Source organism: Numida meleagris, chromosome 3, assembly GCF_002078875.1.
Source record: "Numida meleagris isolate 19003 breed g44 Domestic line chromosome 3, NumMel1.0, whole genome shotgun sequence".
Classification (NCBI taxonomy): domain Eukaryota; kingdom Metazoa; phylum Chordata; class Aves; order Galliformes; family Numididae; genus Numida; species Numida meleagris.
The window spans coordinates 41,002,076-41,027,939 of record NC_034411.1 but is presented as its reverse complement, the minus strand read 5'-3'; the positions used below and the strand labels follow the sequence as shown (position 1 = coordinate 41,027,939).

Below are 25,864 nucleotides of genomic sequence, written 5' to 3'. Positions count from 1 at the left end.
ACCAAGTTGGCTAACTATATGATGCATCAGTTTGTAGTTTGGATACTGACCTCTGAAGTTCACAAATCTGCTTATTTACTGTTAAATAGAGATAACAGCAGCCAGTATTTTGCAAAAGCAGCGATTGCAGTTTTAGTTAAAAACAGGTTAAAAATTATTCAAACTGCTTTGTCAACCTTGAAACAAGAAGCTCTTGTAAGTTTTGAATGTTTAGGTTGAGATTTTCAAGGAGCCTAAGATACCCAAGAATCAACAGGAGCTGGATAACATCATATCCTTTGAAAACACTTGCACAGAATATGCCGCTTTGCCTGAAGCCGTAGTGTAATAAGCAGTGCCAGTTTAATTCTCTTGCACAGCCACTCATTTCAGTCCCTTTGCAACCTCACAGTTGTGCTGGTACAGCTGTTTGTGAAGCTATGTGGTAACCTATATTGAGAAACTGAAAATAGCCACTTTCTCTTATTTCCTTGCAGTTGGGTAGCTAACCTGGTTCTGTTTCCCTATCCAGCTCTGTAGTCACAAACAGTTATGGTGAAAGAATGGCAGGGAGTGGGAATGAACAAATCAGCACTTACCTGAAAAAGCGTGCTGGAAGAATTGCTCATGGAGCTATGACTTTGACTGTAATTTGGTATATAGTGAGCATGTGCCTGCTTTTACTCACTGAAATGTTACCAGAATCAGAGCCTTATTTTGACTCAGTGAAAATAAACAGGGGACTGATGGTGATCTGGATAATACAGCATTTATTGGCTGTGTTTTTTAAAAAATATATAATTAATATTATTAGAGCTTCTTCTCATCATTAGGTATTAGAATATTGCTTATCGTGATACATAAGTTGTCAAGTTCTAGCATTGTCTGTAGAACAATTGTACTATTAGAAAAATTTGCGGAGGAGGGAAAAACAACAGTAAGTAGTACAGCCAAGCTCTTTCTTTTGTGCACAAAGAATTCAGAACAAAGCCAACAGGTTTTGGCTCGAGCTCTGTTCATGGAAATACCTGCACCAATTGCAACGTTATGTAATGTGGCCTGAACACGTGGCCAGCTCCTGGAAGTCCTGGCTTCACTCCCAGTTCTAAGATTAGCAGCCAAGACTGACCGTGCCTTTGACGCTGTCAAAAACAGGCCATTAGGAGAATTTTTGCCAGTTACCACCAGGGATGGCTCAGTAGGGCTGTTGTTGTTGCAGGTGTAGGGGAGCACAGATTTTCCAGCAGTCCCTAATTTTGGTGTTTCACACATAGCTGAAATTTTTCTTTACCTGCTCGGCAGACCTTTCGTGGTTCATTCAGAACATACTTAAGCAAAGGAACTGCTGTTTCTGAATGCAGTTGGTGCTATTCTGTATATGTGTTGTGGGGGCAAAAAATTGAAAAGTTAAACCTTTTCTTTTTTCTTTTCCCCTAGTGATAATTCCATGCCAGGAAGGTTGGCATTTAGTAATCAAATCTCCATTTTGTTCTTGCTAAGTTAATGTGCTGTGAATTTGCAGGACTTGGCTTTCAGCTATATTTATTTGGCATCTTATGTGAATAGTCATATTACTAAGGATTATAATAGTGAAAAGCACTGAGCTGATGTGATGCTACATCCTGTACCAACATTCACATAGATTGCAATTCTGTGATTCATTTGTTTTAAAGATTAAAAAAATGATACAAGAAGTTTCCCATTATTTTCCCTTTTTACTGTACTTGAGCTCAATGGGTGATGTAAAAATAGTATTTAATTGGCATTTGGAATCAAGTGACATTTTGATAAGCTGTTCTGTGAGTTGTGGAGCTTAGTGACTCCCCTACAAGCTTCCCTCAGGAAAGCTTTTGTATTTCCATGTTCCTACTATCCTCTTCTTCTCATATCCACAGTACTTCCATCCTGCAATATATTGTGTTCTCAAGTATGTCCCCTATTGTCTGTTGCTCTCCCCAAATCCCATCTGTCCTTTTATTCAGCTCTATTTCTTCCATAGCTGTTTGCCATCTTGATTTGAGGTGGAACAGGTAACTTGGCTTCCCTGTCTTTCCTTGAGTTGGTGCTCTAATAGGATCCTTTTGTCTGCCAAGTCAATGGTTTCATGAAATGTTTTGCAATTTCATACGGTTGAAGTCTTTTGTGCTCTTCCATATTTAGTTGAAAAAGACCAGGGGTCCATCAATTAATTAAAAGACAGGCATCCTACTTGTATAAGCCTAAAACCTGGGAGTTTGAATGAGCTGAATGGATTGAATAAATCAGAGTAATTTACTTAATAAGCCTTAAAACAGAATGCTAAAACATCAGAATGCTTTGTGAAAGTGACTTTGGGATATTAAATTTGAAGGTTTTCTTAACGAAATAACATTATCATAGGCAATGATTTGTAATCAAGATGTGAGACTACTCATGTACTGGAATATGCAGTTTAATGTGTTTATTTCCCATACTGATAGATTTTTTTTCATTATATTCTTTGTATCAGCAGTTTTCAAACCATGAAGCACCCTAAGCAGACATGTAGGGCTGTCCTTTGAAGTCCAGCTGCCGACTCTTCAGTTTATTGGGAGTTTGTACTGTAGGTCCATGCTTAAGGAAGGAAGAAGCAGGGCAGTAAAAGATTTTGTAGTGTTCCTTTCTCCTCCTGTATCCCTGAGACTACCACTGTGTGTGAGGAATTTCATGCCAGCAGTCATTTTCTGCATGGACAAGGTCAGGAAACAGCTTCCTGTAGATTTTAAATGTGAGCTTAGCTTTAGAAGTCAGTATGGGGTGGAGAGTGTTTTGGCTCAAAAGTAGTGAAACTTTTCAAGTTAAGAAACACCTTAGTCTTTACATGGGACAGAGGAGTATGGTTGGGGTTTGAGGGCTAACAAGCCATGTGAGCTATCAGACATAAATAATCCTTTTATACCAGATAAAAGATTGGAACAACAGCATCTAAGATCTCTACATCTTGCTGTAGAGTGACTTCATTGCTGTCAGCTTTCAAATAGATAGCCGTTAAAGACTCCTATGAAGATTTTATCTTAAGTCCTGGTACGGGACAAGTTGAGAGGAGAACCATGTTAAAGACTGGCTGCATATGTGGCCCTGTGAGCTTGAGGTCACTCATGCAGGTCCCCAAGCTACACCAAATGCCTCCACAGCTTCCTGAACTGCCTTGAAATGGGGGGGCCTAAAATTGCATGAAAGATATTGTAGAATGTTTTTCACTGACTTTTTCATTGTATTTCTGTCTGTAATTGCCAAGTGAAAACGCACGTTTATGGTGCATAATTCAAACTCTCTTCACTTGTCCTGATGGTTTGTCATAAAGATAGTAAAAACTAATTTTTCTTGGTTTGTTTTCAAAGAAGCTGAACAAACAAGTCATTATGAAGTGCTTTCTATTACTTAGAATCCTTTCCACCACTTATACACAAGTGTCAGTACTTGCACTTGACTTACTCATCCAATTCTGTCTGTTTTTAGATGGAGCCTGTCCTTTGGTAAAAGAGTGGTTTGTCTATTTTGGAAATCCTCTACAGCAGCCAGATCTGATACAACCCGTGCAGCCCTCTATTCCAGGTAGGTTGAAAAAGTGTTTAAGTCTGAAATAATGACATCACTGAAATCAGGTTACAAGACATCAGACATCCAAAGACATCATCAGACATGGAACCCAAAAGGCTGTGGAAAACTAGGAGCTAAATTAAAAATGCTGTATGTCTGTAATTGCTTCTATTTGCCCTGTGTAATTATAAAAGTGCTCAGCTTTGAGCTACGTGTTATTACCGTGTCTTGTGAAATCCAGTGCAAATTCAAACATCTATTCTAAAATGCAAACAATTCCTTAAATGTTCTAAATACTGTTCTGAGACCACAAAAAGTTGTGTGCAGGACTATAATTAAAATTCTCCTGTGGAGCTGAGAGAATGAGTTAATGAGACTGGTTGAGAATATGGCTATTTTAGGTCACCTGAGACAACTCAGAAAAGAGAACCCAGTTTTCCGTAGAAGTGCAGTGGGGCTATCTGTTTTTGCATGGTGTCTTTCACTGTCTTAAGCATTAAGCATTTTGCATGTTCATACTATCTTTCCTTTGGTAAAAGATGTATTCTTGAGCACCCTTTGTGAAATCATTATTATGAGGAATGTGTTTATGGGGAAGGATACTTTAGTTAAAAGACTGGGCACTGTAGATGTCACTCGTGTCTTTATCACTAAACTGTATCATGCTATACAGGCTTAGCATAGGAAGTAAACAGTACTATATCATTTTTGGTTTTTGGTTCGTTCTTTTTTTTGAGAGGGAAAATTGTTCTAATTGTTAATTTGACCATGCTGCTGTGCTTGTAACCACTCTATCTCACAGCTATAGCTCTCTTCAACCAATAATATGTGGATCTAGGAACACAGAGGATTTGTGGTCTTCATAGGAAAAACATTATTTCCATTGATGTACCACTGATATCTTGTTAAGAAAAATGATCAGCTAATTGATTTTTTAGAGTAATTTCTAACCCTTCTTGCAGTACTCAGAGCTTTGTGTAGCAGTCCGTTTTCTGATCTGGTTTAAATCCTGCACTTCTGTTTTGTGAATATACACATCAAGTTGGAGCATGCTGCCTTTTTTTGTTGCTACTAGGGATTGCTTTAGAAATTACAGTAAAATGTCTCTTAAAGTATCCTAAGATTGGATGTTTAACTTCATGATTACAACTGGTAATACCTTAGAACAGTCTTCAAATTCAAGACTGATGGAAAAACAGCTGATCTTAGAAAGCAGCCTGCTCAGAATCCTTTTGAAAGGACGTGTTTGGAAAGAATTGAGTTATATAAACAAAGTACAAACGAGCCCTTCATTTGATACAGAATAATTTCACTGCCCAGTAGCTCCAATATGTTATTAGCAGAGTGATTATCTAATTGACTTGATGATGGCATGAAATCATTGTGAAATTTTCCAAATGGATATGAATAGGCAGGGTAAAAACTGATTTGCCCATCCTGACGAACTGTTTTATTTCAGCATGTAATGGTGTGAGAGCATGGAGCTGTAAAACAAACAAACTCAGCGAAGTATAAATGATTTCTATGTAGTTACTCTCTGATTACATAGTAAATATATGCTATTTATTGCTGTGAAATTTTTCTTCCTAGGTAATATAGTACATTCTTCCTTTCTTGGGGAGGAATGTACTCCGATTTTACTGCTCTGCAAACATACTACACACAGAACCCACCTTCGTGTTGACAATAAACAGGATTTCAAATTACTTTGAGTTTGTTTGTGTACGGCAGCTGCATATCAGGAGTTTGTAAAAACATTGTCTTTGGAGACATAATCTTTACTAACTCGGTAATGAAAGACTGTTCTAGCAGACTATTAAAAAGGGGGTGGAGGACTTTAGTGTTTATTTTTAGTGCTCTGTTGTCATTCCTTCAGCGAACAAATATTTTTCTAAAATTTTTGCAGTCCATATTTGTATGCCTTACATTCGCTCATGCATCTTTTATTTTCCACAGCATGTATTTCTAATTCACCAAATAAGGTTCTCTGCAGCGCATCACATTTTTCAGACAGGGATCACATTTAGAGCTACATTTAAAGAAGTTTTTAAGGGAAGCTAGTTAGAGTTCAAAGCTGTCAATCAAGATCAGGTTACTCAAAAAAAAGACAAGAAACCTTAGGAAACGTTTGAAAAATCACAGGTGCATTCAATCTGGGGAAGATCTTTGTTTAATCTCTTGAGGGAAAAAATAATAGCATCATAATAACTACTTTAGAAGTGTACTGAGAATAAATAGCAAATCTTGACTCTTGTATTTGATTTGGATTAAAAAGTCTGAAGAAAGAATATTTGGTATGGATTTTGAATTGTGCTTCATGAAATATTATAAATTTCACATTTATCTTAAAAAAAGAAAAAGTGTTTCCACAAGTACCTGGATTTTTTGTGTATAAAACAGTAGAACTGTCTTGAATCTGAAAAGCTTGCTGAAAAGCTGGTGATATATTGAATATTAGCTTTTTTAAATGAAACATTGAATCCTAAGGGCTGTAAAATGATAGTTTAAAATACATTTAAATTACAGTGTTTATTATGTACATGCATTTTTCTTGAGATAATCTTCTGAATTGCTTGCTCTTATTCTGTTTCTCTTTCTCCCTTCTGGAATGTTTCCTTTCATCTGAATGAGTGTGATTGTGATGTTTCCCACACACTGACAGAGCATTACTTAAAGTGATATAAAAAAATGTGTCTGAGAAATGAATTTCGTTTAAAAATCTATGATCTAAGAAATTACTGTTTAACATACATAATGTGTGAGCAGTTTTTGTGTGAAACAGAATTTGATGTCTGTACAGTTTATTATGGAACAAAGTTTTAAAATCTTTACTGGAAACGTATGGATTTTTGCATTTCATTTTATTTCTGGAAGTATGTAGGATTATTGTAGCTGGTTATGTATGTAGACTACTTTATCCTGTAGGAATCTGGATTTACTTTCAGTCTTCTAATCATTGTACCTTGCAGGAATATGTCATGAGTATGCTCGTATTCAAATTACATTTTTTCAGATACTGTTTCCTGAATTCTACTTTAATTGTCATTTGGGTTTCTAGCATCTTTAGAGTTGTCCAAGGTTGATCACATGTAAATACTGAGCATTCCTGTACACTGAGCATTGTCCAGTATGTTTTTATAATCTTAGTTTTGTTGCTCACCGTTTACATGAGCATGTAAAACAGTGAAATGTTGGTGTTTTGCTACCGGTGTTATAAGGTGAAATGTCAACAGTCACTACTTCAAACAGATGTAAACAGTTAATATTATACATTTATGTTCATATACAACATGATAATATTATTTAAGTTAAGAATAAGTTAAGGTAAGAATGTGAGAGTCACTTTTGTATAAGCCCAATATTCAACGATATCATAGTGTTAATGCATTTTGAATGCAATGCATCTTCATAAATCAGTTATAGAAGTTCAAACAAATGAAATATTTTTCATGATGACAGTGTATTTAAATGTATGAATAAAAAGGGAAAAAAAATTGCAAATTATTTTTCTCTCACTTGTTGTTTGACCGTGTTTGTATTTATGCAAGTGCTACCATTTGACTTCCATGGAGTTCTTTGTGATGTTCCCTTTCTGGGCGTGCCCAAGGACTACAGTTTATATACTGCTAAATACAGTTTTCACACAGTTTAGTGTATGTTGAGAATAACCGTAAGCATATGCAGTGTTTGAGTCCCTTATTGTAGTTCATAGGACCTTATGATTTCTATGACCCAAATAGGATAAATAACTTTCTCATGACTAATCTTTACTGTAAAGATGTATCAGTTATATTTTAAGTACTTTTTGCTCTGTTTCTCTCCCTTTTGCTATTCACTTGTGTTGTTGTTGTTTTAAAGTTAATTTCGTAAATGTTTAGATGTGTTAAGAAAGCAAAATATTTCTCATTCTTGTCCTAGTAATTTTCTCTTTCAGGATTGTTTTCCAATTGCTGCAAAGTACATCGTAAGATTTAAACTAGAGCAGAAATCTGTTGGTGGATCTACTTTATATGAATCTTAGATCTGTTGACTGTGCACGTGGACCTGAGGGAATCATTAAACTTCAGTGTATTTGTTTGCTTTACTTATCTTTCATTTAAGGGTTAATAAATGGCTCTCTTGCTTATGACATGGAATTTAATTATTTGTAGAATGCATCAAGACTCCTTCAAAAAAAATAATGCCTTTGGTGGTATGTGCCAAAAGGAGATAGTGTCAAGTTTTCTTTCCCAGAGTAAATAACTCATAATTCATCAGTACCTCTTTTTCCCAGGCGCAAGTCAAATTCACTTCTTAAAGTATAAGGAACTGTTTATGGAAGAGATGTCTTGAATTTTTTGTTGAGCTCTCTCAATATAGATATGTAGTCTTGATTATTGATGTAGTTCATGGTTTTACTCTGAAGAAAGAAAAATTTCTATTATTAGGTATACCCCTGGATGCAATTCATTTTTAAAAAGTGCAGTCAGAAAGAGAACTGATTCTTGGAGTTTCGCCTCACGCAGCTGAACGTGAACCTCTGGGAAAGCAGAAGCCATCAAAACTTTTTGAGTTTACCTACATAAAAGTTGTCATGCACCTTACATTTGTTTAACCTTGGTAGGAGAAGTTGGCTTTGTTTTGTTTTTATGCACGTAGCCTTTGCATTTCTTCTTGAAATTCACTCTGCTTTTTTTTATTTCCTTAATGTAACTGTTACCACTATCTAAACCAGCTGTATCATGCTGTCCATACCAGTCTTCTCACCACCAGTGTTTGTGATATCATTAACCTACATTTCTAATCCAAATCAAGCTATTGTTATTGTGTTTTGTTGTTTATTTTTTTTATGTACTACGCATTTTTTCCTACAAAATCCTACAGTTTGTACAGTGGCAGTTCTTTACACAGTTAAAACTTTGGGTGGGAAAGTTGGTCTTAAACAGTAAAATAAATGTGCACTGGGGAGATGAAGAAAGCAAATACTAAAAACTTTCTACTTTCACCTTCTCTGAAGAATTAGTACCATTTGGTTAATGAGCTATCTTGGCTAAATAAACATAATCTATATAGATTCAGCACCCTGTCACTGGAACAATTTATTATCACCAAGTGTTCCTAGCTGGACTACAGCAGCTGCACATCTCAAAAAAAAAAAAAAAAAAAAAAAGGTGTTACCAAATGCAGCTTAATTGGTCCACATTTAAAATTTACACCTCTGTTATTTATCTACAGAAGCAGCTGTGCTTTATGGTAGGATTCTGTCATTAACTGGGATTCTTAGGCATAACCATTATCTGTTCTGTTATTTCATGTGCATTAGTGTTTATTTTGATAACGGATTAATTTAATTTAAATAGGGAACAAATTTTTCAGTAGATAGCACATCACAAGTTGGAAGATGGTAATGGGGGGTAAATATTAAAGATTTAGACACTGTGGTGAATGGGAAATAGGAAAGCCTGGAAAGATATATTATGCATCACCAATGAGTGTTGTTTTACATGTGTTTGCAGTAATGTTTTGTATGTTAGCCTAGGGAGTACAAAGTGCCAGATAGTTTCGATTTTTTTTTTTTCCCAAAACTTGCTAGCGAACTTACTGCAGAATAATTATGCCAGCACAGCGTTCTGTTGAGTGCAGCCTCTGTTTTTTGCCAGCAAAATGGCATAAGTGGCCAGTTTGTTCCTTAAAAGAAGGTGGTTAGGAGAAAGGAAATTCTGGCATCCCTTAAGGGAGTCCAATGCACTGTCACTAGGAGAAAAAAGAAAGAGACATTGTTATATCCTGCTGAATCACTGTTTTTTGATGAAACTAACTTCACCTAATGCTCTTGGGGAGCAGGGAAAAGGACACATTAAAGCCATACTTTATTCTTGCAAAGGGTAAATGTTTGTTGTCTCAAGGTTGTGTACTGTAACAGTTGAATTCAGTCCACTCTTCTTAAATGTTACTATATCCATAGAATCATAGAATCCTTAGAGTTGGAAGGGACCTTCCAACTAGGTTATCTAGTTCAACACCCCTGCAGTGAACAGGGACATGCACAGCTAAATCATGTTACCTAGGGCCTGATCCAGCCTCACCTTGAAAGTCTCCAGGGTCGGTGCATCAACCACATCTCTGGGCAACCTGTTGCAGTGCCTCACCACCCTCACTGTAAAAGACTTTTTCCTTATATCCAACCTAAATCCGCCATCTTTAAGTTGAAACCATTTTCTCTTGTTCTGTCACAACAGACTCTTCTAAAGAGTCTGTCCCCTTCTTTCCTGTAGCTCACCTTTCAATACAATTTGTTTGAATTAAAAGCCTTATTTTTTTTTTTCAGATGCCAAGTTATGTCAAATTAATTTTACTGTCACTCTGTGGTCCTTGCAAGTGCCAAAAGCAGATCAGTAGTTTCATTTCAAATTGTAATTAGGAATGCATGTTTTATCTTGTTGCTGCCAAGATAAAATAATGGATTTCTTTTGTAGGCGGAACACCTAATTTGAAAACACTGTGGTTTGCCAAAGGACCTGACATGGAAAAGCAACGGTACAGTACATTTCTGGCATGCTTTCACCTTCAGGATGTGATGGAAGAGCTCCAAGCTCTAGAAGCACCTGTTGCAGCGTTCTGCTGCTTGCTGACCTACCTTATGCTGCAGGTAACCAGGACAGTTACTGTTTCTTCAGCTGTCAGCCCGTATAGGTGTGATTGACTAGTAAACTTTCTTGCTGGCCTGTGGACAATTTTTCTCATTATCATTACTGGAGGCATAGTTGATCAAATACAATAATAATGCATTGCAGCATTTTAATTACTCCATTTGACATGCACCATCCTGTTTAAGAAACACTTTTTTTAGTAGTTCATTGTAACTCTCGTGTGTCCATGACAAAGCCCCTTGGGCATTTTAACAGAGAGAGAGTAAATGGAGGAGTTTTCCACCCTTTTGGGGACTTGTTTGAAAATTAAAGCTTTTCTTAGTGTTTCCATAATGTCACCAAAAGAAGACATCCCCTCGGGTGACATGCAGGCTGTGCAAACAGACAGTATAAGTATTTAGTTGGCTCTCACTACTTTTTAACACCAGCGTGTAATCTACTCCATGTCAGAATTAAGGATATAGCTCTTCTCATTAAGTCTGAGTAATAGATGATCACTAGTTCTGTTAGAACTAGTTAGAACAGAGCTCTGTTGCACTTTTACTAACAGTGAACTGCGTTTCATCCCTTGTTTTGCTTTTTTAGACTTGTTTTGTCTTAATAACAGAATTATACTGGTTTGTAATAAGTGAAAACAGATTCTCTCTAGGTTTTCTGTTGTTTTTTTTCTTCATATATATGTTTGCTCAGTCTTAGATGACGCATTGAGGCAGTATGTATGGGAATTAAACAAATGATCTATACAGCTCCTTTTTTTCTTTAATGTTTGTATAGCAGAATATTAATGGAAAGATTTTTTGAAGATCAAAGTCATGAAACTACATTTCATGCCTTACCATTTCACTGCAGCAAGATAAATATAATGTACTTAACTTTAAACACATAGTTTAATTTTTTTTTCATGTTTGGATATGATACGCGTTTTCACTGTTCCTTTTATTTTTCATGCTATTCTGTATACCTTCCCATAGTATGATTATTTGAGAATGTTTTCTTTAGTAGGATTATGAAGTTAAGTAACAGGATAGATCACCTACAGAAAAGTGAAGTCTTGAACAGAGAATATTAATAAAATGGAAGAAATCCCATTTAGGGATGTGGTCTTCAGAACTTATTATCCAATAACCAATATTAAAAAAAGAGGAAATAGTTTTGTGGCTCTTGTTTTCAAGAAGAACAGCGAAGAGATCATGCCAGCTGATGGAATGTTTTCATGGCAGTGCCAGTTTTGCAATACGTGTCCCCATTTTCATGATTATCTTCTGCCCTCTGAGTTGCACAGGTATAATCTACCCTGTGAACCAGACTAGTGATCTGATTTGGATTAAAATGTGTTTCATTGCTTAGTTGTTTAGTGTTCTGATGTTGTCCATTTGTTTTCTTGGGGTGTCTGAAAGGAAGAACAAGAGTAAGTGTCAGCAACCGCACTTTGAGTTGAGAGTAGTGCTTCCATTTGTTTTTATAGCTGAGAAAACAATGTCTAACTGTGGTCTAATTCTTGTCTTCACACTTTAGTCTTGCACTTGTATTAAAGAGCTAAGGTGGATTGTTAATCCAGCGGTGATTTAAGCTGCGTAGTTTTAGGTTGCCTTGGGGCAGGCTAAACATCATTTCCCTCGGGTCATATGAGGGAGAATTAAACTTCATAACAGTTTCATTTGTTGTCATTCAGTCTAACCTAAAACTGTTTTTTGTAGGAATCAGGATAGTGACTACCCAAGCTTCCACAAAATTCGCATCGTAACAGCATAAAGAAAGTGTTGATTTGAAGAGCACTCTTTTCAGTGAGGGTAATTTTCAAATATCCTCCAAATTGAGGACAAAATAGTGGGGAAAAAATGACAATAGGTCCATAGGTCCATCTTTGAAAATGGAAAAAGGAGTGAATGACTTCAGAGATCAAACTGTAGAGCCTCCACAGAAAGGGGAAATAGAAACATTTACATTTTGAGCTTTTATACTTTTAGAAGAAATCTGGCAATGCCAGTGTGAGAACTCACCAGGCTGTGATACTGAATGAAGTATTTCTCTGAGGAAGTGTTTTGGTATTTGTAAAATTTTTGCTGATGCTGCTTTTTTGGGGGCTTTATTTTTTTCCTCTTGAATTTGAAAGAAATCTTTGATTTCTTTTTCTTAGGACAGAATTGTGCAAGAATTGCTCTGTAGATGAAATTTCTATTACTGGAGTGTATAAAATTCACAGGTTTGTTGCCACCTACACAAAGGTGACACCTGAGCTGAAATACAGGATAAGGTAGGCCCATCATCAGATCTTAGCAGCCATGTGGAGTTAATGAATACTAAACATTTGGAAGCTTAAATCTTCTGTGATATCCCTTACATTCTCATGCTTTTTCCAAGTTTTAATAACTTCATACAGAGGGAAAGATTTTACAATGAGATAAGTAGTAAGATCTGATTAAAAAACAAAAACACAACAAAACAATTCTCAGTAGTGGTTGAATAATTTATATCTTGAGGGTTGCTCTTCTTAAGCAAATAAATGAATGAAGTAATCATAGATGTCTTCTTAGTGTTTCTTTTCCCTATTGATTTACATCAGTATTTTTGGTTATTTTTCTCATTCATTTCTTCCTGTTAGTTTGTAATTTATATTAGTATTAATAGAAACTTCTAAGGGAATTGAAATGGGATATGCACAACATTCCCTGAAAATCAAACCCTTAAAAGATGGGCAATGCAGAGTTGTGGGCCTTACAGCCTCTTACCTATACTGCAATCCCTCACTGAGCATTTCCCCTGTTCTGCAAGAGACACTTTCCCTCAGTTTCCAATTGATAGTGAGTTTCAATGCTTGGTGGATCTCATTTAGAGCCCTCTTTTTAGTCTCAACAATTGTAACAGATACGTTGCCTTGTAGCACATATATAATTTACATTGTTCATACAGAGGAAGTAGATGATCAGAATTAGTACAATCAGGGAGTCAGTCTGCCTGGTACAGAGGCTCTGTCTTTCTCCTCAGGTGACCATGTGCATCCAGAGAGCCCCCAAATGCCTTTTCACAACAGCAAATACCCTTTATACTCCTTTTTTGGGTAGAAATATTTGAGTGAACTATTGTATGAATTCAGAATTTTCCTTCATGTTTTCTTACTTGAGCTTTTCAGATTTAGTTTTATTACGGTCTTGAGTTGTTCCCACATCAATATGTAACAACAACAACAAAAATCCTGTTGTGTTGTTTTTTTTAATCGTGAAATTTAGTTTAAAATAGGAAATTGAAATAGTTTAGATTTTTTGGTTTGGTTTTTTTTTTTTAGTTTTCAACAGGTAACCATGTACGCATTTGAATAAATCCTAATGGTTGTGAAATCTGTGGCTTGAGGCAGTTTTTATTACAGAGCAATTTGTTAATCCATTTTTACTATGTTTCTCATAGTGGGTACGAAGAAATTTCCTGTTATTAAGAAACTCCAAAGGAATAGGAGAAGAGAATATGTGAAGAGTGGGCATTTTGTTTAGCATGTGGAAATTATGTGTATACACAGGTTATACAGTTATATACAGGTTATACAGTTATAAATTATGGCTATACACAGATATAGTTAGCTATGCTCTTCATTCAAATGATGAAACTAAGTATTTTGTTCCATTTAAACGCTTTTTTCCTTGACAGTGAATTCATGGTTGTCATAACTCCATGACGACTTTGATTTAAGTTTGATGTACTTGAGAAAAAAGAGCCAATTTTGAGAAAGTTTTTCTTCAGAGCCTTCAAATAATGTGTTACTTTTTCATTTATTCTAGGTCACTAGTCTCTCTCTAGAAGACTTAAATGCATTTGTGGCACTCGTTCTCTGCCTCAGAGGAAAGTCAGCTGCTGAACTGGCACGTTTGCAGGTACTGATTGGAATAACTGAGTAACAGACAATGTTCACAAAAACTCTGAGATAATTCCCCCCCCCAGTATATTTCAGCTTTAATTTTTTTTCAGATATGGGAACTGAATGTGGTGGTAAACACATAGACTTTTAGTACTACAGTTCATGTAAATATTTATGTTTGTTAATCATGTGGGAAAAAAAATAGAAAGGATATTCTCTAGTGGTTGGGTTCCTAGGGTGAAGGAATGAGTCTCAGGTTTCTGCCTCACTTGGCTTCTGGATGTGTAGATGATGGAAAATTTTAATGGTGAATCTTATCCTGCAACATTGCTTCATTTTTTATTTCCTTAGAAGGACGGTGTTTCAGAATATCAGTTGTTTGAAAATCACTACGTTAAATAGAATCTGGTATTACTGTTTGTGGCAGAATATAAAGCCAGCCAGAAAACATGTCATTACCTAGTGTGGCCCCATTGTAGCGAAGACCTATTGGATCACTCTGGACTATAATATTGAGTTATGGAGTACTATTTTTTCTTTTCCATGTAGATGTGGTCTAGTCTAATCTCTTAGAGCTTATGATCTGTCCATAAATCTTTTCTAACATAGTGTTGGATATTTTATTTCTTATTTTTTATTAGTAAGTGGGTAGCAGGGAATGAAAAGACAGCAGAAACTGTATGGGTTACGTAATCATGGATGTTTGTGGAAACAGCTAGATGTGGAGACTGCATATTTGAGCAATCACGTAAAGATCATCTTGTGACATGTTAGTAATAGCAGTGTATTGATAAAGGCAGAAATGTAAAATTATTTAATATTTACAAGGGCTTCTACAATCTGTTTTTATAACTGGAACCAAACTGTAAAACTGAAAATATTTTTGAAGATACTGACAACCGTTAAGGAAATCTATATTGCACCATTTTTCTTCTGTACAGTGATTGCAGAGGAACAGCGTGCTCTCCTTCATATGCTGTGTAGTCAAGAGACTGAGGGATGGAGTTAGGAATTCTCGGTTAAGATCCAAGTTTCATGACTGTCCATTATACAGGAGATTTTAAATTTTTTATATGTTCTGTGCAAATCTGTGTTTTTCCCCTTTCCTATCTTCTTAAATTCACATTTTGAAAAACAGATTCTTAGTTACTGTAGTAGAATCATCTAAATAGTTCTTTGAATATCTGTGCAAGAGTATTTTCAGTCATAATTTGAGGCTGCACTCAAGTTATTAACAGTATAAAGCACAGACTGCATGTATCAATGGCTATTTGAGTTGTGGGCTTACTTAAAAGTAAGGATGTGTTAGAAATGGTAGGAACTTCAATTCACCTTCACTCAGAAAATCTTGTTTATGTTTCCAGGGAACTATATGTTACTCCAAACAGGCCATGTTAGAGTTTAGTAAATCCTTTATGTTGATGCAACTGTTCCTGCTATTATCTGCTGGTTTCTAATGCATGGAAACCAAAATAACAAAAACAGTGTGATTCCAGTTAGATTATTGGACTCATTCTGACAGATAAAATCCAGTCTTAATTTTTTTTTTAAAATTCATCACAAATTTGTTCTGCAGGTAATCGAATGTTAGAACTGTATGACAAAACCAAAGCATTGAAATGAGAGCAATATGGAAAACAGCAAAAATTTAACATTTATGTCTGTCTTGAGGACATCATTACACACAATGTACTTAACATTGAGCAGATATTTATTTTATGAAGTCTGATGTGGTAGTAAAAGCATGAAGGCAGCCAAGCATAAGTAGGAAGTATTGAAACAATTAGTTATAGATGCCCCTACTTCTAAAGTGCTTGGAAGTTTGTTCTCTTGGAATTGGATGTCTTTGTTCATTCATGCATTAACATTGTGGTTTAGGATACTTACTTTGCATCCAAACATGTAACATTAGTTGATGCATAATACTTTCCAGCAGTCATTCTGCTAATTCAAAGTTGTTCACAAAATTTTGCAGTTTGCCCACAAAGCTTATGGGAGATCAGCTGGCATAAAAGTACATGACACGTGAAGCTGATATTATGCTGTATCGTGCGCTCTGCTGAAACACTACCGAAGCAGGCAGTATGATGTTGGGATTGGGTTACTGTTGCCATTCGCAGGTACTTTCAAAAGTGAAATCACTCTGCAATAGATATTTATTAACTTGATTTTCTAGGTATTTATGATTAAAATTGGTAGAGGATTCAAGTATACAGCTAATAAATATGAGTTTTATGGGAGGAAAACAGAAGAGTACCATTTAATCTACTTGTCATACTTTTTCTTCTCTTCTGAAAAGTTAAATGTGACCCTTGGGAAGAACTTATAACAAAGCTTTCAAGGAAGTTGTGTTAAACTTGGGCAGCATCTACACATTTTCATGAAAATGCTTGCTCATTTGTAATCTTGAACTCGTCTTTACATTTTAAATAATAATACAGTGTTATTGTTTACTCCTTCTAAATGATTATGTGAAGAATGTTAATTTGATCAGAATAATTTTGCTCTATTCCTGCGCAAGAATCCATTAGCGAATATATTTGAACAGAGGAAAAATTCTACTGTTAACATGAGAGAAAATGTAAATAGAACCCGATTTTCTCATATGGTGAAGAGATCATCAGACTTCACTTCCAAATCTGCTTTCTGATATGCTATCCATATTTCATAGTTAATGAGATCCATAAGCCTACAAATTCATGAAATAGAAAGGGATGCGGTTTGGATAAAATGGGTTAAAGCCATAAAAAAAACAGAGTTTACTCCACACTGAAAGAAACTGTCCTGTGGACATATCACTCAAATGCACATTATGCTATTCACTGAAAGTAACTAATCAGTATTTATACATGAAGATTTGTTTATTTTTCAAGATCAGTGGTTTCAAAATACTAAAATGTGCATGTGATAGACAAGAGCTTTTGTAAATTCATTCTTTTTTATCTGGTTTCCTTGTGCACCCCTTATATGGTATATTAATGTTCTGCTTTGCTCAAGCCTCCCGTAGTGCTTATACATAAGGTCAGAATTAAGTTTTGGGCCCCAGGTTGCCTATTTCCCTTCTTTCTATTTTAATCTGTGTGTTGTTCTGGCAGGGAGCCCAGAGAGCCATCAGTCTAACTTTGCAGCCATTGTAGAGAAAAAGAGGCACGAGCAGTCCCGCTTGCAGTGTTTTTTCTTATATTGTCCCAGCCCTGGTTCTTCACAAGTGCAAAGATAGATCATCTTTCACCTGAAACACATCTAGAATACTGTTCAAATAAGAGAGGCCACGGTGAGTTACAAACAGAAATAATGCACTTCTAGGATTTCTTCAAGTATGGGAACATATGAAACATTTGTTTCAGTAGTGGAAAGTTTTGAATCACATCTTCACAAAAGTTGCAGCCAAAGATTGCTTGGGAAAGCTTGGTTAAAAAGCAAATATGCCTGGAAATTGATAGATGAAATTTGAGTTCTGTAAATGCTTCTAAAAGTGAAATGTATATCATAAAACACTAACAAAACGTTAGTAGCAGATGCATGGGTGGACGTAGGCATCACATACTGCTGGAATTCACAACATCTGCAAGCTCCTGACAGCTTTGCTGTAATGCATCCAGTTATGCCGTAGTATCTACTTTGGAGCAGTCATATCTTTTGTCCCTCTGGTAAAAGAGTCTGTTTGGCTGTGTATGACAGGTAAGAAAGTCAGACTTGAAATGTGTGCTTTCAGTAGTTGGATTGTTTTCAGTTATTTAAAAAGTGTTACAGATACGAAGTAAGCACAGACATTTTAGATCTTACATGATAAGTTCCAGAGAGTCTTTGCAGTTTGGTTGCAAATGAACCTCCACAAAAATCACTAACAACCATTGCTTCATAAGATTTCGGAATTAAATAATTAAAAACAAAAACAACAAAAAAAAAACCTCAGCAAACTAATTTAACAGGTAAAATAGCTTTAGGAATAATTTTATCTGTGTAGAAGGTTCTGATATCTTCTGTTGTACAGCGTCACAGAAGCAAAATTAGCTTGGTAATAGTATGATATGAATATTACACAAGATAATTTTCTCTCAGTATTTCCTGAGAAATGCTTAGCCACATTCACGCAAATAAAATAGTATGTTTTAGAATAATTATAAAAATTTTAGATTATATTGTATTTTTAACCTTGGTATTTTTTTCTTCCTTGCCATCCAAACAGAAAAGCATAAATAATAACCTGATTCTGAACATTCCAGAATGTAAGTCTTCTGACCTATTTGGCAGGCCAAGCTACGTTTGTTAGAACCATTAGATGCTATGATTTTCAGACAGACTCTGAATGACCTTTATACACTATCTGTAACTACAATTATTAAAAAAAAAAAAAAGAAATTGTTTCTCATCAGGAGAGAGACCCTGACTGTTCCCTATGAAAATACTTACTTGCCATCTTATTGGATTAAGGAAAAAATAAAATAAAAGTAAGAATATTGTAGAGATCTCCCTGATAAATCTATTTTATTCAGTATCTGCTTTCATCTGTGTATTTTGGTATTAATGTATTCCCAAGTGCTTTAGTGAATCAGGGCTTTATATTCCCACAAAAATTTGCATCTGACAATAGTGTTTGTAAGATGATAGGGGAAATTGTAACTGGTCAGAGGGGAGCAGGGGTGGGCTGAGGTGATTTACTGTCTTAACATTGCTTCCCAGCCCATTCTTTCATCTTCTGCAGCCTTCACGTTTCTCAGTGTTCTGAGCTAATCTGGAATAAAAGTGCAGTATTAAACATCTGTGCAAATATATCACAGGAGCTGAAGTTACTCAGTGTTTGCAGTATGTCTTGAAAATCCCCTATCTAGTTCTGTTGCTATTTTCAGAATCATCTTTTGAAGTTCTGAAGAAATTCAAGTTCTCTTGGTCCTGTTGTATAGACAACTGTCTCTACCTTTCTCTGCTGGTGTTGGTTCATAAAAATACAAGAAAAAAGAATCTTGGGCTAACATTTTAAACTTTCAGACAAGATTTTTGCTCTCCCCTGTTCCCCAACCATTTTCTTTACCAAATTGGGTATACTTATTAGTATTATTAGAATCTGCTTCCCTGAGCGATTTTTACATTTCACATAAGCTCAAGTACCAGAATTCACATAACTGCGTGAAGTCTGTTTCGTGTCAGTGGCACGGAAACAAACCCCAGCGTGCCCAGATCAGCTCTTCTACCTCCTGAAAAAATGTATTTATTTAGTTGGAGGCAGTTCACTGCAATCTTTGCAAATCTTTGAGCAAGATTTTGAGCAAGTGCCTTAAACCAGAGATTTTACATTCCTTTTTGTGGAAGAGATGATCTTGCATTTTTTTTCCTTAATTTCATGGACTTGCCTTGCATTTCTTGTGAGTTTCCCTCTTTACTGTCATGCTGGTTATTACCAGAGTTTCAACAGTACGGAAACAGCAGCAGTGTTTTGGTTGTGAACTGCTTTCAGGTTTTATATAGCATAAAGATTTTTTCAAGATGTTTAAGGTAAAAGGCAATCTGGCACTTCAGTTAAAAGTATGGTTGCATAGTATGGTTGCACGGACTCTTGAATTTTAATTTTTTGTGTTCATCTAAACTGTAACATAGGGTTGATAATTTTGTACCAAAAGTTAGCACTTTTCAAGTCCTGTATAGCAATTTTTCCTTTCCGGAAGAAATTGGTTTCTGGAAGTGGATGCTTTGCTGCAACTTAATTACAAATTGATTCCTAGTATCTTGAATATACTTGATTACAAGCTGAAGGTTGGCAGATCCTTTCACAGATCATCTGAGATGCTGCTGCGTTGAACTGTGGTTTGATTTGTCTTGGACCTGAAGCTTGTCCTGACATAGAAGCAGATCATTTCTTTTCTTCCTCAACATGTTGACTTAGCACCTGAAAATCCTTTAGCCAGAACTGTTTACCTTGGAACATATCACTTCAGAGGTGAACCTTAGTATCAATAATCTAATTGTGCAGCTGCTCTACAATACAAAGAAACTGGGAGTTGGCGGCCAGGAAAAAGGAGATAAAAAACACTTTATTACACTGGCAAACAGTGATTGTTCTCTTGAAGTTCCCTATATTAACCATCTTGGTTCATTGGCACTTTCATTTAAAAAACTTATATATTAGACATGACTTAAGTAACTATTGTTATAAGCTTTCTGAAAGGTACAGAGCTTCAGATGTGCCAAGCAATGCCAGATCTAAATTCTGCTACAGTTCATTGGTCTTTCTGTTGGTTTCAGTCACAAATAGATCAGGTCCCTAGAAAGTGTGTACTCAAAACAGATTTGAGGGAATGGTTATACAATGAGACAACAAAGTAGATCTTGAACATCTACTCTGACTCCGGGGAGAAAGTAAATTCTAAGCTTGGCTAATTAACTCCCACCTATCAAAATTTCATTGTAGTTGCAATGATGTCTTAATCCACAGCAACCATTTCACAATACAGTATGAAAAACATCCATGAGAAAGGGCACTGGTGAGTGGCACACTCCAGTGAGAACAGTTGTATACCTAACCTGTTATGTTTTACCAGTATAGTCTGCTGCTGTGGCAAAGGAAGCCAAGTATGTTCTGCTGAGCAGTTGTGTTGCTGGCAAATTTTTTACTCCTGTAACTTTTTCGTGGACCAGTCCTAGAATTAAACAAAGGGAAAGGGCTAAGGTAAGGTGTGGATAAGATTTTTAGATTAGGCTTGTGGTTAAGATGCTGGTGGTGGCAAATGAAGCCCCTGATTTTCAGTGTTTTGCTAGAGGTGCTCATCAGTGCATAGTAGAATACAGAAATACGGAACGAGTGTCAGAAAGCAAGAGAGTGGAAGAAATTTGGACTTTGAGAGTTTACAACAGGAAGTTACTGGAACTGAGAGGGAAAGGTGAACTTCTGTACAGTTCTTTAAACTGATTTTTTTCTACTATCTCCTAATGGCTTCTGAATATGTTGGCTATTTTCAGGAATGTTTGACAGTGATGTAGGAATAAGACAGGAAAGAAGTAAGTTACTGCAGATTTTCTAAATAGGGAAAAAGAGGAAGGAGGACACTCTAAATATCCCAACAGAGGAGGAAGCTGTAATGTGATATCACATTATTAGGGCTTCCAGTTGAGACAGAGACATTGCTACACACATGGGAGAAAAACTCAAGCGCAAGTTTGAAGATGGTAAGAGTTAAAACCCCAGTGAATCCATTCCTGTGGAAAGGATGTGACTGCTGGCTGGGTCATAGCCTGAGGACTGTCATTCAGAGTTTATCTGAATGTTCTGAAAATATCACATGTATTACGGACAGTAATCATTTACATCAGAGTTGAGCACAATTGTGGTTATAATACAAAAAGTGATGCTATTTTAATCTTTCTGCAAGTGCTAGTGTACTGTCCATGATATAACTGTGTGAATAACTTGAAAGGGCTGAACTTTTTCACTGGTGTGATATTTGTCATCATAGAAATTTCATTTATGCTAGATTTTATTGTAATCACTACTAAGAGTGCTGATGAGTATTGGTATGTTTGAAAATGAAACAAGCAATTAAAAAGCAGTCCTTCTGCAGCTGAAGGAGACTTTTATCAGATCATAGGTTGGTTAGCAGTAGTATTTTTTGTTGTTATTACCTCTGGTGCTTAAATATAAAAGCAGTTTTGAAGCTTTGTTTAGGTTGACTTCACTGGAGCTTTTGGCCGCATGTAAATAACGGTGTATCATTTTACATCAAACTCCTGACAAAACACAGTAAATAAACCTTTTTCAAGACATAAACACTGAACAATTGGGTTGTTTACTGCTAAATATTTACTATGAAGACTTTAGAAGCGTTAAAGAACTGGTTTTTCTTGTTTTTGTTGCAAGTAGATACCCTCATAGGATCTCCTCTTTTCAGTCCCCATTTTCCTTTGCACCCGCCTTTTTTAAGCAGGAAGAGCTTAAACTAAGCCATAATCTTTTATCAGAATAAACCTTGGTAAAGTTTTCAAAACACAGGCACTTAACTCCCCTCTCACTTGGACAGGTGAAGGAAGCAGGTGGAGTACTTACTACACTTCCAGCAACCCACTGCACAAAGCTGACTGCTGCCAAGTAAACATGCTGTTTTGTCAGTGTTATCATCTCTGATAACACTCCTTACATTTACTGCTGTTGCACTGGTTGAGCTTATGTTTTGCTCAAGAGCAGAGCATATAGTTCCAGTGCATGGGGATCTTTTGACAACTTGCACTGGGAATTTATACAAAGAGCTGACAGCAGGAATATCTGGAATTCAGGAAACGACTCTTGTCTTGAGGTTGAAAAAATTTGTTCATTGATTCTTTCCACTGTAGCAAATTTTAACCTCAGTGAAGCTGTCACAGTTAAGAGTTCATCTACTTATGTCTGAATCACAGCTTGCATTACCTCTCCCAGGCAAAGCTAAGCCTTACTCTTTCAATGACAAGAACTTAAGATAGGATCTACATGCTACCTTTATTGCTCAAGCATAAATTGCCTATGGTAAATATTTGATGTTTTAAGATGTGTTTGAGGGCAGTAATACACAAAGTAATATACTGGTAATACACTGAGTTCAAGTGGGTCTAAAAAGAAATGGTTAAACTGGAAAAGTACTTAGATTTTTATCACCGTCATGTGAATTCCAGCAGTTTATTGCCAGAATCAAATTTCATTGATTTTTAATTATTGTTCTTCACTTGATTACTTTTAACCAGAAATAAGCAAGTACTAACCTGGCCTTGAGAGCTGCATTTTCCTTTTTATAACAGAAATAAAAATAGTCTTTTGAGGGAAAGGAGAAAGAAAAAGCTCTGTGCCATTTTTAAAGCCATTTATTTTTAAATTAACATTTTAAATGTTGTCCATATCCATATCTTTTATATTCAACCTAACTGCAGGAAGAAGGCAACAAATGAGGGGAAAAAATGTATAAGAACAACTTTAAGTTTCAATGTAGCAAAAATGTACATTAATGATTAATGAAGTATGTCCCCAGAATGTTATTAAAATTCCTACTTAAAGGAACCAGTTCTTAAATGAAATGTGGTATCTAGTGCATTGGAGTACAGATGAGGTGTGAAGTAGTGTAAATAAAAAATATGAAATTATTACCATATATTTATTGGTCCTGATTTCTAGAAGCGAAGACCAGCTTACCACTGAGTATACTTCTGGCTGTCCCTTGTTTCTTCTGACATTAGACACACTCATATGCTTACCATCACAATTTATGCATGGTAGAAGCTATTCACCCTTTTAACAGAATTGGAACTCTCAAAACTTGATAGAATTTCACCATTCTCGGTGAAAGATATGTGGGTTTTTGTTTTTGCCATATTCATATCACACAGAAGTGCTGCTTTTGAAGCACAATGATGAAGTTCATACATCTATTAAGAAAACATTTGTGAATCCACAAAGAAGACTCAGACTTCTTAAAGCATCAAAAGTCTTAAAGCATCAAGGTATTTTTACATCCTGAAAACGATTTCTTCATTTTTTTAATGATTTAATTAATTTTATTTGAACTGAAAATTTTCTTATTGTATATAAGATCTATGCATGTATTTCTTCCCATGAGTAAAAAATCTTCAGCTAGAAATACATTACAGTCTTTTGGTCTAGATTTGCAGACTGCATCTGTGAGAAAACGCTTTCCTTCTTGCAAAGCCTCTCTCAGTGGTCAGTGAGGGTGCACATGAGCACAATTACGAGACTGAACTTACAAGGTCCATCAGCTGAAGCACTGTGTTTGTAGAGCAGAAGAAAGCATGGTATGAAATTGCTCTCTGATGATGTCTCTTCTAGCAAAGACATTTCTCAAATTGTTACAAAAAGCATTAGACGTTAGTCTTGTGGGTACTGCTGCATTTGTCTCTTTTCAGATTGGGTTATCTAGTTCAGCTCAGGCCTTCTAAGCACAATATCAATAACCTCTGCTACACTGACATTAGAGGACTGTGAACTTTGAGTTCTCTTCTCAGTCTTCTATCAATGCTGGCAAATTGGAAATGTAACCTTTCTTCCCCAAATTCTGGGAGGATTGAGAGCTGGTATTGGTGGGAGCAGCAGCAGGAGCACAACACAGGCAGCTGGCTTAAGAGAAGATGTTCTCACGCACTCCCTGTCACTCTCACACAAATGTTATCAGCTGATGGTAGCAGTAGCAGCAGCAGGATCACAGGGGTGTATCTCACATGATTCACTGGGGTCCTGAGTTCATAAAAATAGCAAAAGGCACAGACAGTTTCCAATAAGAAGTAATCTCTAGGGTGTAATGCCCTGGAAGGCAAGTCTTCTTTTCTTTTGGAATTTTCCACTTATCCTCATCATGACATCTTTGCATTGCAAACACCAAGCAGTCGTGAGCATTCCCATGGCAAAGCAACTCTGTGGTTTGCCATGTGCATGGGCTCCTTGTTACAGACTTGCTCTGCTTTCACTTTCTTTGTTGTTCATTAGCAGACATAGAAAATAGAAAAACTACCCTTTAGTGAATATATTTCCTGTCTTATTAAAATAAAGAAATCACTGGTGATAGCTCTTGCCTCAGTCTTAGCAATATTGATTTACATTAAAAAAAAAAAAGCCTCCCACCTATTACGTTAGTTCTTGGGGAAAATTCTGGGTTGTTGCCCCTAGACAGTGAAGACTAGGGAACTGTAAAACCTGTTACCAGCGACTTTCTTACCTCTGTTGAAGCTGGAGAGCACAGCTAGGGTTATATTGCTAGCTCGGACTTCATACTCACTAAGGAACAACTGGTATCAATGACAGTACTACACTGATCTCCAGCTTGAGATGTCATTCAAACTGAAACCTCAAAGTCCTTTTCTATGTTTTATTATTTTGTATGTTGCCATCAAAAGGAAAACTTTTGAAATTCTCATTTGGATGTTTGTTCTCCAAATATGTATGCATGTTTTGCATTAACGTGAATAACATCATTGAAGAAAGTTGGGTTAATTGCATACTTGTGTTGTATGTATGCTTAGCGATTTTAGAGCAAAATAAAATAAAGATTTGAAATCTCTACCTTAAACATTTGTGGTCCAGATAGCATCCAGCATCTATATATGGTATTAGTAATCTGTCCTAACAGCTGTTTTACGTCCTTGGTACCAGTGGGATTAAAATGGACAGTAAGAGCGTATCTCTGTCAATAAATGACAAAAAGGTATGAATGGTCATCCAGTACACAGCCATTAAGTTAGAAGATGGGAAATTCATAGAATCATAGAATGGCTTGGGTTGAAAAGGACCTCAAAGATTATCGAGTCTCAACCCCCCTGCCAAGTGCAGGATCACCAACCACTAGACCAGGCTGCCCAGAGCCACGTCCAGTCTGGCCTTGAATGCCTCCAGGGACGGGGCATCCACAACCTCCCTGGGCAACCTGTTCCAGTGCGTCACCACCCTCTGTGTGAAAAACTTCCTCCTAATATCTAACCTAAATCTCCCCTGTCTCAGCTTAAAACCATTCCCCCTTGTCCTATCGCTATCCACCCTCACAAACAATCGATCCCCCTCCTGTTTATACGCTCCCTTCAAGTATTGGAAGGCCACAATGAGGTCTCCCCGGAGCCTTCTCTTCTCCAAACTAAACAAGCCCAGTTCCCTCAACCTTTCCTCATAGGAGAGGTGCTCCAGCCCTCTGATCATCTTGGTCGCCCTCCTCTGCACTCGTTCCAAGAGCTCCACGTCCTTCTTGTGCTGGGGGCCCCAGGCCTGGACACAGTACTCCAGATGGGGCCTCACAAGAGCCGAGTAGAGGGGGACCACCACCTCCCTCTCCCTGCTGACCACTCCTCTTTTAATGCAGCCCAGATTGCTTCTCTTTAAGACAGCATTTACTATTTTCAG

At 36.5% G+C, this 25,864-nt stretch overlaps 1 protein-coding gene across 10 annotated transcripts in view; it reads left to right on the top strand.

The window, feature by feature from the left end:
* Positions 1 to 25,864, top strand: part of FAM120B (family with sequence similarity 120B) — a 92,166-nt gene that overhangs the window by 9,375 nt on the left and 56,927 nt on the right. For all 10 annotated transcript variants that reach the window (XM_021390374.1, XM_021390375.1, XM_021390376.1 and 7 more), the window contains 3 exons: positions 3,457 to 3,552; positions 9,993 to 10,165; positions 13,937 to 14,029. In XM_021390374.1, coding sequence (XP_021246049.1) covers positions 3,457 to 3,552; positions 9,993 to 10,165; positions 13,937 to 14,029 — 362 coding nt within the window. The remainder of the gene's footprint in view (positions 1 to 3,456; positions 3,553 to 9,992; positions 10,166 to 13,936; positions 14,030 to 25,864) is intronic.